General features: G+C 37.2%; 1 protein-coding gene across 1 annotated transcript; it reads left to right on the top strand.

The window, feature by feature from the left end:
* Positions 1–205: 205 nt before the first annotated feature.
* Positions 206–13,471, top strand: LOC128982143 (uncharacterized). The gene is made up of 8 exons (XM_054401198.1): positions 206–353; positions 2,521–2,738; positions 3,290–3,469; positions 5,155–5,239; positions 5,885–5,974; positions 7,150–7,397; positions 7,876–8,001; positions 12,872–13,471. Exons 1-8 carry the CDS (start codon positions 206–208, stop codon positions 13,163–13,165), a joined length of 1,389 nt encoding a protein of 462 aa, XP_054257173.1. The 3' UTR covers positions 13,166–13,471.
* The last annotated feature ends 317 nt before the right edge of the window (positions 13,472–13,788 follow it).

Here is a 13,788-nt window from a genome sequence, read left to right as displayed (position 1 = left end):
TTAGAACCACTGATAGAAATGATAACTACTGTATATAGATACATTTAAATGGTTATGTGTTTTCCATTACCCTCGATAATGAAAAAGCTCACCGCGCCGCCAACTAATCCTTTTGTAGGGACGTGTTATGGATATAATAAAGTATATACTCGGAATCTAGACCCGGAAAATTAGTATCCTGTCTCCACTAGTCAACAGTGCCACAATGCTCATCATGATCCTGAACCTCGTGTTGGTGATGGTCACCCTCGTCTTCGCAGAACTTCCTCCCAGTCTTCTGGACGGCGACCTGCGAGACCTCAGTCTTCTGCCCCTGGACAAGCTACTGGCCGTCAAGAGAGCGCTCACATACAGTAAGTCTTGCCTTTAACTATGGATAGAATCGTGGATTAATTGATCATAAAATATTGCATAATAGATAGCCTCTATATCGTCATGATTTCACAATAGGTAATTTTTAAGTTTGATTTCGCAATGATTTAGTCAAACGATTCTGTGCCTAGCAGTAATTACATCTATTCGCACTCATCTTACGTCATATTGTAGAAAAACGTCAAAGAGTTCAGTCCTCGAAGTGATAGTTGTCAGTACACGATATAGGCTTGCAAAACATATCGAACACGCGGAGATAAAACAAAATACAATTACTACGAATAATATCCAATAGCTATGTTAAGTACAATGTATAATTGGCGCGTGATGCGATACAGACAGAAAGCGAGTCAAAACTACTTAATACCTTAATAAAGAAATAAAGTACTGTGCCTGGATAAGGGTGCTAATGCGAACAGCACTAAGGAGGGGTGGAAGGGGTTCAGGGTAATTTTTATAATCTTTTACCAATGCTACAGCCAAACAAACGATTCTGTGTTACTGGACCTAACACACAATAATATAATGAATTGTTTTTGTCTTTCCTGCGAATACGCTTTTTGACTGAGGCACAAGTAAAATAATCACTACATCTGCTTATTTTGTCGATCCAGAGGCTATTATATTATTATATTTTCAATTCAATGTTTTTATTCATTCAAACAAATTACAGACTACTTGTTGCGGAAGATATGCATTGCATGAATTTCACACCTGGTTTGCTTGAGCTACATAACTGGTAAATGGATAGAGATACATGTAAAGATAAAAAACACACATAAACGTAGCTGGGACATGGTTGAATCCTAATTTGACCCTTTCTTTAATTCAGATGCAAGTTCCCCTCCGCAGCTATTCTATGCAGTGTGCAGTTAAATTCCAACAAATACGAAACGCTGATTAAATGTAATCACCAAAACTTGTCTAAGCCCAAACAAATGACCAATAAAGTGTGTCAATACGCTAAGTAGCCATAAATCTGGAATATTGAAGCAGGCAAACAGTTATACAAGTCATAATACAGGAACCCATTAGTGGGGTTATAAACACCGTAGTAAATAACGAAACCCATTGGTAATAAATAAACAATGGCATAAAACTCAGATGGGAAGTCATGATTTAGGCGTAAATCCTACTATGACTGGGACCTATCGACTATGGTTGCAGAATATTAAGAAGATTCAGATATTCAGTGAAGATTGCCTATCTGTAGACTATTTCACCGATCTCTTTTGACCCCTTTTCTTTAGCAGTCAAGTAAAATTTCACTACATCGTGGCGTGGCATTTACCTTAAAACAGTATTTTTTATAGAACATGCACTTCTAAACCGTTAAATCAAAATAGCCTTTAGCTGATCCATAAAATTTATAATCTAAGACCTATAAAATTTATATTTGATGGTAAATCTATAAGGGTGGGTTAAATAGTAATATGTTATATTACAATATCAATATGGTAAGCCAACATTTGTAGAAAATGTGGTCAGAATCAATTTTGAATTGATGTTTGGGAATAGTCCGAAAAATTAAAATCAAAAGATTTTAGAGTGATGTGAGTATCAAAAGAGGATCTCCTAAAGCCACGGACGACATGACATTCTTCTGGACCAAAGCTATTAGAGAATTAAACAGTCTATGTGAATGATTTTTTCTTAAATTTAATATTTTAAGATATATTTACACTAAATGGCGAAGATGTGTAAAAAATTATTGTCTAAAGTATGAGAAGAAAAAGCGTTACTGGCGTTACTGGTATGATTAGTGTTTATTTTAGCTGAATAAATCCATTACAACTAGATTAGTCATGAGCAACTGGGTACTTTTTCGTTTCATAGAAAGTTACAGGATTTTCTCAATTTTCGCAGTTTTTATATCCAGTGCCATATTTTTAGGAACCTTAAGATTTTAAAATACGTCGATATGTGAAACCAGCTCAGACACACAGGTAGAAAAATACTTTCCTACTGTTATTGTGAATATTAAATTATGTGAAAAAGTTTTTAGATTGAATAACCATCAACAAAGTTCAACCTTCTACCATAGACTAACCAACACAAGGAGTATGTTAGAGTACCAACTATGGGAGTATGTTTTATCTATGCTTCTACCACTATTCTTACGTTTTACAAACACCTTTTCGTGATTAGAAGACATAGACTCCGCGGGAACCGTAGCCAACACTTCCTCAACTCCAAAAAGCCAAGCTCAAGCCCTGAGAGGTGACCCTGGCAGTAGAGGGACTCCGCCACCTCGGCGAGGAGGACCTCCAATCTGGGTGGAGGAAGTGGACGTCTACCATAAAGGTGGCGGTCACGGCGGTGGCGGAGGAAAAGGGAAAGGTGCTCTACTACAAGGGATATTCCAGGTAAACATTGCATTTTAAATTGAAGAATCGAATAGTTATTTTGCTAGGTAGGTAGTGGAGTGTTTCATAGTTCTGTTTATTGTATTCGGGTGCCGCAGGTAACGCTTGATAAAAGGTTAGTTTTTCTAACAATTTGTTGTTGAACCCAATATGAATTGAAATACTTGGGCTTGAGACTCGAGACGAGTATAGGAGAGAACCTTAACCCATCGCTAAGCAGATACTCGTTACCTTTTTCTAGGTACATTAAATATTGAAAAGAAAGGTTTTCAAAAGTTTCAACCCGAAATGAAATAATGCATACTATGCAATGTTCTTTGTGGTTTCGCGATTTGAGCCTTTAATTAGTTGTTAATGAAAAAATAGTTTAAACCTACCTCCAATCCTAAGCTTGATTGTACCTTTTTCTCATACTAAAAGATAATTTTTATACAAACACTGATAACAGAAGCCAATGCTTAATGTTAGTTGTTCTGTAAGGCACTTTTGTGCTAAGAAACAATCTCATATACGTAACAAATGCCCCAATGTTTATATCTTTATACTTTCAGGGCACAGTGACAGTCCTAGCCTTCCTCGCTTTTGGTGGCTACCTCATATGTCTGATACTGAACGCCCTGAAACAGAAGACAGCCGCTCTGGAGATGACACTGCTGACAACGGTGGAACCGGCGACACGGCGGCGGCGGACCCTAGAGCTACGTGAAGCCTCTGGAGATCGCATGTTTACGGTCCTTCAGACCTTGTCTGAGGCATACGTCAAGTACAACCAGAGGTGTCTGCATGACTGAGGATGTTGAACTGTGATGAACGATCTACCTTATATGTGAACAGAAATACGTACACTGCCAGATTTAATAAATGTAAATTGAACACTGTATTTGATAACATAGAAATTTACCATTCCTTAAGATAGTTTAGAATTAAGGGTTTCAACCCGAAATGAAATAATGCATACTATGCAATGTTCTTTGTGGTTTCGCGATTTCAGCCTTTAATTAGTTGTTCATGAAAAAATAGTCTTTGTGGTTTTTACTTTATTGCAGCTTTTAAGACCTCTTTAGGATGTTCGGGGACCCATATTAAAACGTTTGGGAGATTTATACAGTATAGCATTGTTTATACAAACAAATAGCCTGTTCTCCTCAGACCTCCATCTTTCTTCGGGTGTTGTGTTTCTTTGATGGCCACAATGATGGCATTTTCTTAAAATGCAAAATTGACAATTGTGACGGGGCAGTTCTTCACTGCTTTCGACGTAACCGTATCTTTCAAAACCTTTCTGGTGTAAAGAATTGGGGTTGTGTCAGCAACTACCATTTCAAACTGTTTTTTAGCTTCATTTAAAACTGTCTTTTAGCTAATTGTCATTAAATTCATGACCAATTTGATGAGATGCATCTTGGGATAACTAACCTGTAAGGGTAGGCTTTGTTAAACCGATTTCGCATCAATTTGGGTGAATGCAACTCTGGAAGTTAAGGTAGGAAAGGGGCCCTGCTCAGCCATGTGACTTCTGGGCCAAAACCTTTGACAATGAGTAATCCGTACCTTATAGTGTTGGATTATCCTTTACATGGACTGCTAAATTAGTTAGGCCTACTCGACTTAACGTCTAGATGAAGCAGAGTCAACTTGAGTAAAAGATCTATTGGTTTTAAAAACAGGTCCGACATTTCTTAACTATTTGGTCATACATATGTTTTATAGGATTTTGAAAAAAATAACACTTGTAGCCACAGGTATTTTGAAATTTACATGGTAACCGGTACAATATGTTCAATATCATTTATCAAAATGCATAACTGTATGTGCTCTTGTAAGAATGCAAAATTGGTGCAATTGGGATTAATGCCAACTCATAAATAGGCTTTCAAATTCATATTATTCTAAAATTCCTTTGTCATTCTCTTTTTGCTGTAGTCAATAGCAAGCAAATAAGTTTGTACATAGTCTAATGAATAAATCATCAGATTTTTTGGCGTTGCACACGCATTCTCACTGGTTCAGCATGAAACTCATCTCATCCACTGATAAAGCTTCTTCAAAGCAAGGCAAAATACGTCTGGCAATGATTCATTTGATTTTGTATCCAGCCACGAACACTTATGCATACAGATCTATGTTAAATGCCTAGTTGTTAAACTACAGTGTGTTGTCCACAATGTCTACGGGAATTTCCACTCGGTATGATCACAATCATAGGCTTGCATCGCTAAATATCTTCTTTTCCAAATAATAGATTTTCAATTTTTGTTTGAAATGCATGCATGTTATGCTCAACAACATTAATATCCTGTGTGCCGATTACCACGGCCTTATGATACTTCCTCACATTTGCTAACTAACCACTCGCTATCGAGGGAGGACGTTTAGGTGATCAATTAGAGCGTTGTAGAGTGTAGAGTGTTCTCAGAGCGAAGACAATGTGCGACTAACGGTGAGGACGGTGGAGCAGCTGGAGCATGGCAGACTCCTTGTAGACATCATGGGGACCACAGGTGAGTACAATAACATAGCAAGCTTTTACTGCTCCTTAGGGACAAACCCCCTTGTAAACGTGCCTGAAGGTATAAAATATACATCGTACCTAAGGATCCAAATAGTCCTATTTTATGTCTAAATAAAAGGAGTCTCGAATGGGTTACTCTTAACCCTTAAAGAGTAAGGTTATGATTATTTGATGAATTGATAACCTGGTGCTTCGTAAAAGACTCTGCATTTATAATTGAACTGATTTTTAAAAGTAAAAATATAACTGAGCAAAATATATGTTTGTTGAGTTAAGTAGCAACACATGTTTACGCCTCCATGCTTTTATGAAGACTCAAAAATTCTGTCAACCTGATTTAAAAGTTAATATTTTTAGTAAAATAATTAACGTATTCTTAGTTAGCTATTTCTTAAGTATTGTGAAAAGTAGTCCTCAATTTAAAAAGGTCTGAATTTAATATGGGTTTAAACTGCTCAAAGAGCCTCGTCCGTAGACAGACATAACACCGAGAAAATAGCATTATCAGCTAGTACTATGGTTTTGTAGGAACCATCAACAATTATCATTGCAAACTGTATATATGAACTAAAAACTAAACTTAAAAACACAGAACGTCACAGAAACTTTCAATTAAACTATTATTGGGCTCTAGGTCATCTAGGTCACGTGATTATTGTACTGCTAGTGACACCAGCTTTGGCGGCCCAGGATGGCGCAGAGCCTCGCTTCTTCACCAAGGAAGGTAAGTCGAGCCATCAACACATTGTCATAGTCATAGTCAAACGATTGACTTTTGGTTACTGCAAGTAGATTATACATCTGTTGTAAAATATGAAGATCTTTTTCATGTATTTCCATCAATTAAAATATTTCTCTTTTATTTTATGGTAAATTTTACTATAGTCATTGAACTCTGCTTACAGTAACAGAGGACAAGCATTAGTTAGGATGCAGATTGTTCACGTAAACGAAAACGTCATATTGCATTTACTGTAAGAGGTTTCACCCCTAAGTGGCAATCCTCAGTGGCTAGGATGAGTAGTAGTACTGTGTCACTACAAATTAAAGGTGAAATATCTATAAGTGAATATGATCCTACACCTGGGTTAACAAGAACAACCCTTTGGTTAACACACACCCAGACACATGACATGTTATGTTGGGATGATATTTTACTGTGTTTTAGAGCTACAACCAAGGTTCTGTGAAGGATTCTTTGGGTTTTCGGTAGCATCTGCAGCTGCGTGGTGAAATAAAATTTCTGTAAAAGGTCTCGCTCTTATTGTGAACTTGCATCAATAATTTTCTATTATGTGTATTTCATAGTAAGGCTGAACCTGCTGGTAGATTTAATCTGACGACGCGATTGACACATAAAAAAGTCATTATTTGGTTAGTTTACGATATGCCACTGTGCGTTGTCCTATTTACTGTCAAACGTTTCGCTTTTGTTGTGACGTTGCATCCACAATAGCTAGTATGAGTACTGAGGATTGTACTCCGCATCAGTAAAAGAAAAAAAAACACGAAAGGTCTGGCAGTGAGTTTTATCAACCACAGTTAACGTAGACAATTTGACTGGAATATTAATTTCACTACGTTAAACTTCCGAGCTTTTAAGCTTCTGTAAAAGATCCAGGAGTGGTGGGAGTCTTTTACCCCATTGTCTGTGACAGCATGTAGACAATGATTTAGGCTTTTGCAATTAACGATAAACTTTTCGATATAATCACCATTGGTAGATCGAATTTGCTGAAAACCCTTTCGTTCTTACTATGAAGTAGTATTCACAACGGCTAGGCTAAGTACTGAGGACTACTTCTAAGTAGCAGTGTGTGACCAAGCGGGAATTCTGAAGAAAGGTTACGTACGAAACGATTCACTAGGTTAACCAATGTCCAATATGCTGTGTTGTAGAACTACTGTCCGAGTTTCGGGAGGGATGGGAAGCGGCGGGACGTCTGGTAGGGTTCGACACCTCCCAGGGTCTAGGCGCCCTGGTTAGCTCTTCCTGGGCACCCGCGGCCACTGAGAAGCACGATGTCCCTCTAGACGCTGCAGCAGCACATCCGTCAATCTTCCACGGATTCTTTCGCCTCCTAGGTTTTGACTCAACCCGCCTAAATGCAATTGCAGTCAACGCCGTCGTTTTCATCGCTAAAATGGTAACCTCAATTGAAGCTTACAGGCATTCCCAAATTTGGTATACTGTATTTTAAATTTTCTCAAGCTAAGTTTTAGAATGAGATATTAGTAGTAATTTAATGAGCGAGCTAGTTTAGTGTGATAATTCATGTATTTTCAATCCCTGAAGTCCGGTGTTAAAATTCCTCCAATTACCCATGACTTTAATCTGTGATAATACCGCAGCCCTCTGGACCTAGCCTGAACCAATGTGTTTAATGATGTAAAAATATTAGTAAAGATTTCAAGCAAACACCTTCATAGTGTTGAGAGTTCAAGAATACAAAGAAATTTACAGTGAGCCTAAGTAATAAATTCCTGATGGTTAAGCTACAGTGTTTAAAGCAGGGATGGATAAATTGTAGATTTAGTTATTAATGGATACGCAACTAAAACGTATTTGATACCTTAATAGATAAAAGTAGTGTGAGATGGTGTAAGCAACCCCGGATGTTCCAGATAGGATCTTCACTGATCAGGAACTGGACGAGCGGTGCTGGAGGTGGAAATGTTGGGGGCAGAGCCCTAGGGGACGAGGATGTAGAGGAGTCGTTGTCCTGGGTCATAGACAGTGTGAAAGACAAGGTACAGTATGGAAAGTGTGGCCTGCACAAACCTTGTGCTAGTGAATTTTTTTCTGTTTAGTGATAATGGTAGTTACTTACTACTGTTTAAAAAATTTCTACTGTCCGGTTCTATTTCCTCTTTAATTTTTCTACACCAGACACTACTACTCTGAGTACTATGATGTTTGATAGAAGTTTTACATCTTATAGTATACAATAAATTCCCTCATTAGTTTGGCATAATAAAGGACAAGAGTATAAGAAGCAAATTTGTTTTTTGCAGCACCATACCAAGTAATTTTAAATATATATCTTATGAAAGTAAAACGGCTTGATTTTTTGTAAAAGCTTCTGTCTTAAGCTAGGATCAAGAAGATTTTTGGATATCAATGGTTTATTTTATTCGTTCACGTACTATTAAGCGTATTCATTTAAACCAATTAATTAGTTTGCCTGGAATGTAGGTATGCATAACGTAGAGTCAAAAACCTATATAAACCAAGCATGTAGGCAAGCAAAAATATGTTATCCCAAATGTAATGAGGACGAGAATTAGCTATGTTTGTTTAAGCGTGATTGTGTGCGCCGTTCCTCCAACAAAGCAGAGATAGATGCTTTCTTGCAACGATGTTGCATCTGTTTCCTGCAGGAGCAGATTACCTGTGCACAATGTCGTACAAAGTTCTTTCTACACTAACGTTGGAAAATAATTTATTACTAGACTGTGGTGAATAATGATTACTTTTAACACCTAATTTACAATTCTTCTGCCAACATATCCTCGTTTCTCTCCTAAAATGTTTGTAAATATTTTCGTTTTTTTTTTCAACACAACTACCTACTCAACAATTTCTCCTTTAGTATAGTAGTCCAGTGCAATTAGACAAAAAATGACCTTGACCCGGACAAAATTGATAACAGGCTGAAAATTGGTGGAAACGTTCAGAACAATGTCCTGAGTGGCCCACACAAAGTCCCGAGAAATCCCAGTTGGGGAACGGCCGCCATCTTGAAAAAACTGCCGCCATCTTGGAAATTTAGATTTGTTGCTGTATCTTTTGAAGTAATAGTCCGAAAGGCATTATTTATGTCTCAAATTAAGCGTTTTCAACTCATGTATGAGGGTAGTATATAATTAAAGAGTTTAATACGTTTTAAGCATAAAAATTATTTATATTAACCTAAAAATATATCTATAAAAATGATACAAATTTACAAAATATTTACAAAATGAAGCTTTTTTTCTGTTGTTCTTAATTGACTTGTTAAAGCCATTAACCCTTTTGAAATTTCTTGCAATTCACTATGGAATTGGTTAAATAAGGGATGAATAAAAAGTCAAGACCCCCCCCCCTCCTCTAATATTTTTCTAAGTAAATATACAGAAATATCCTTTTGGTGGTGTTGCAATCTTAGTAGGAAGTTTCATTTGATGATTTTGAGTGTCCCCCAAAAAGAGGGAATTTTAAAGGCAACTCAAATATTTTAAAGTAAATCCTATTCAAGTGACACATTATCTTGAAGTGTTTAAAAAAACTTAACTCTTTCAATGCGTCCGTCATGTTTACTCTTGAAAATTCCACTTATCTCAATGATAAGGAATCAGTCGCCGGCGACTGACCCGCACGCAATGTGTTAAAGAATGGTGAAAACCAGTGTTCGCTATATCTTCTCTATCCAAAATGGTAGCCCATCAAAAGTTTAATGACGATATTGTTACATTAATTTTCTTGTGTAGTAAAAAGTAACTCCCCCCCCCTCTAATTTGTTCCTAAGTAAATATTACAGAGTAATCCTTTTGGTGGTGATGCAACCTTAGCAGGAAGTTTCATTTTATGATTTTAAAATCTTTGAGTATTCTCCTCTGTCCAAAATGGTAGCCAATATTACTATTACGAACCAATATTACCATTGATTTTCCATAACGTTTGACAGGCTACCCTTTTTGATAAAGATGAAATAGCAAACTCTGGTTTTCACCATTCATAAAGTTTTTGTAAACACATTAAAATGAAATGTCACTTGAAGGGGGTTTACGTTTAAAATTTTTGAGTTGCCCCCAAAATCCCCCCTTTTTGGGGAACATTTTAAAATTTCAAAATCATAAAATGAAACTCCCTGCTAAGATTGTACGACCGCCAAAAAGGACATCTCTGTATATTCACTTAGAAAATATTATAGAAGGGGGGTATTGACTTTTTATTCACTTAAATGCTGTAATTTGTTATTTATTTATTTATTTACTAGCTGTTTGCCCGTTCTACGTACGGGAATCTTGTAGTAAGTTGAAACCTTATATTCAGAACAGGAGTTGGTTAAATCTATGGCAGGAGCAGAGCAACATCGGTAACAGGAAATATAATCTTGACTAGGAAAGCAACAATTTAATAATGAAGTAAAAAATAAATTTTGAAAAAGCAATTAATAATTTTGTTTGTTCCGATATGAAAAATAGAATCATTTAGATATAGTTGCTATAATTGATTACCATTATATTTTAATATTGCATATAAACTATAATGTAACTACTCGCTGTTATACTCCGTTCAAACAGCCGTGGCACCTGACGGATTAGGAGGCCCCAAGGGTTTCCATGGGGTCTCCTAATCCGTCAGGTGCCACGGCTGTTTGAACGGAGTATAAATAATATTGTCGGTGATGTAATCTTCGTTGTAACTAGCGCGGTTGGCACATCCGTGTCCAGTGCAGTAGCCATGCATCGTGGTACAATTAAGACCATAAGGGTCGTTGTACTGTATCCATGAATCAATTTCAACGTGGACTTGGTTTGTCACTCAGTTGGTGGTGATGAGCCATAGGGTGTCAGAAAGACAAGCATCTACAACTATTTTTGGTTCGGAAAGGGCTGTACTGACATCTCCCAACACTACTAAAGATGTCCTAGGCTTAAGCGGACAATGGTAAGGTGTCACTGGCTGAAAGCCATGAGATAGAAGGACACTTTTTGCTTTTGGGATTGTAGATCGTGGTATAGGAACACTTGCATTGACACATTTCGGCTGGTGTTGTGCACTCAATGCCACCCATGGCGTGAAGAGTACCATGTCCATCAAGTGTTTTAACGTTGTAATCCGCGTTGTCGAAAACATAATGAACGTAAGCTCCGTCATCTATTGAAGGTGAGACATTATCAGCTATCGAAGTCTCATAATTGACCTTCTTGTATGTCGAGCAAACTCCGAGCTACGATAGAATGTCGATAGAAGGTCGAGCAGCAGGGGCGATATGAAAGATCGTGGTCAAAGCTGCAGCAATAATTGCATGAGCTGTATTAGTTGTCTCCTCTTTAAAGCTTTGTCATAGTTAAATGGATATTATATTTATATCTAACCAATTCCAAAGACTAAGCATTGTGGGGTGCAAGAAAGAGAAAAAAACTTATCTTGTATATATTTTGTATATTTATATCAATTATTTTAGATGGGGACGCCACTATGTGCGTATTTTAACCAAATATGAGTGAAGGATGAGTGTAGGATGAGTGGCGCAATCTTGTAGTCTTGTTAGTGACTAAGGCCGACATGTTCCTTAGACACAGATGTTAATTAATAGCCCATATAGCTAATGGCAACTAAGGGACCTACAGTTTAAAGTGGAATCCGAACCACATTTTTTCCTTGTAATTAACGAATTGGTCTAATTATCAGGATAGTACTGCGGATAGTCATAGTACTCACTAGTGCGGACGTTAATCCACACCAGGGAGCATCGCATCCACCTTGCATGCCTATAAATATCCACAATTCGTATAAAAGGGGGGACATAACCGTTTCTATATCATTATTATAGATATTTTTTAGGTTAATATAAATAAAATTTATGCTTAGAACATAATAAACTCTTTAATTGTATATTACCCTCATACATGAGCCCAAAACGTTTAATTTGAGACATAAATAAGGTCTTTAGGACAATTACTTCAAAAGATACAGCAAAAAATCTAAATTTCCAAAATGGCGGCAGTTTTTTCAAAATGGCGGCCGTTCCCCAACTGGGATTTCTTGGGACTTTGTGTGGGCCACTCAGGACATTGTTTTGAACATTTCCACCAATTTTCAGCCTGTTATCAATTTTGTCCGGGTCATAACCTAATTGCACTGGACTATAGTTCGATAAGTTTTTGACAACAATTAAATGTACAGGAAATAAAAATGCATTGTATAGTAAACATTGTTCTCAATATTCATATTTTGATTACTAAATACAATATTTCTAAATTCCATATTTTGTATAAATTGTTAACACAAAGAAGTAATTTACAAGACAGATTTGTTTTAACGTCCGTTGTTGAGAGAAAATTTTACCGAAATGTTAAAGAACTTTTTGGTATAAAATAGGCCCTAACATTATTTTAATTTCCTATGACGCCAACAACCAGGGTGCGTATTTTAAAGTGAAGATAAATAAAGGATTTGTGTTGAACCTGTGTATAGTCAATGGTTGAATGGATGACATGACAGCTTTCTTACTATGATCGCCTGGTTCTTTAGCCAATACCATTTTATCAAGCACAGCTAAGAGATATTTCCCGTTGATTCACTACTTCTCATAAGGTTGAAATGTTATAAATCTAAAAATCCTGTTTGAGTTGGGTTAGGGTATGTTGAGTTAAGAACGAGGTGTATCCTAAACTTCAGATTGTATTTGTTACGTACGATCTTTGACTATTAGTAGTCAATGGTACGACTTGTATAATGAAGGTGAATTAACAGACAAGACCCCAGCTGGACCCATCCAAACTGGATCCAATTACGAAGCATCAGTAAACCTCTGACTTCTCTCAAGATCGGCAAAATAGATTACTAGTCTAGCACTATAACGCCTCAGTAACCCAATTATTAACTTATCTACCCATGACTTTGCCCCAGGCTCGAGGTATTCTATCGAGGGCGCAGTCCGAGGACCTGGGTGATCAGCTGATCTCCGCCCTCCAGGACATCCCGGGGGAGACAGACTGTGTGCAGCTTCTGGTGTGTAGGGCTTCGCCCCTCCTGGACACCATGCGTCGCTCCCTCCGGGCACTGCTGGACGGAGAGTCTGTCCCCGCGGGTCTGTCACCGCTACAGAAGATGCTGTATTACCTACCTACCAGGCATCAGCTGGCAGAGGCGGCTGTCACGTGCCGCCGGAGACTACCCAGCTGCAGTCAGCTGTTCGAGTGACGTCAGTGAAGAAGTGGTAGATTTGTTTAAAAGAACACCGAGTGCTGATAAAGACTATGAAGATAATGAAGTATGTCTTCCAACACTTTCCGATACATATATTGTCATGTTGTCAACATATACTACGTACATTTGTGTGAAAGATGTTACAATGCCTAAACGGAAACTCTCGGTAGACGATCTCATGAAATATTTGATCATAATCGTATAATGGCACTAACTACATGATGGTTGTAGTTCTTTTACAACAACTACACACAAGTTTTCATCCCCCACTAAATATTGTATCAACGTGTCTATTAATGTTACTGTACTACAGTACAAGGTTATACCTACACGGTCTTTGGGTTTTTAATGTTTTATTCACCTACAAAGACTGTATTCTAAAGATAACTTGAATTAAGAACAATTGTGTTAAAAATCCTTTTACGATTAACGTGTTTTTTTAGAATGCGTGTTCCATTGCATTTGCAACGAAAGGTGTATTAAAATTGTCTGTTCTACTTTTCTATTGACATTAATTATAGTAGAGTGTTGCAATAAATAAACGAAAATATTTTATCAACAAACTTTTAACTAAACCTATACACCCAAAAACTATTATTAAAGGCATATTATTTTTG

Source organism: Macrosteles quadrilineatus, unplaced genomic scaffold (assembly GCF_028750875.1).
Source record: "Macrosteles quadrilineatus isolate MER2022 unplaced genomic scaffold, UCM_ALF_1.0 Scaffold_128__1_contigs__length_305072, whole genome shotgun sequence".
In the NCBI taxonomy this organism is placed as follows: domain Eukaryota; kingdom Metazoa; phylum Arthropoda; class Insecta; order Hemiptera; family Cicadellidae; genus Macrosteles; species Macrosteles quadrilineatus.
Note: the sequence above shows the minus strand (reverse complement) of the source record. Positions and strands in the feature narration are given on the sequence as shown.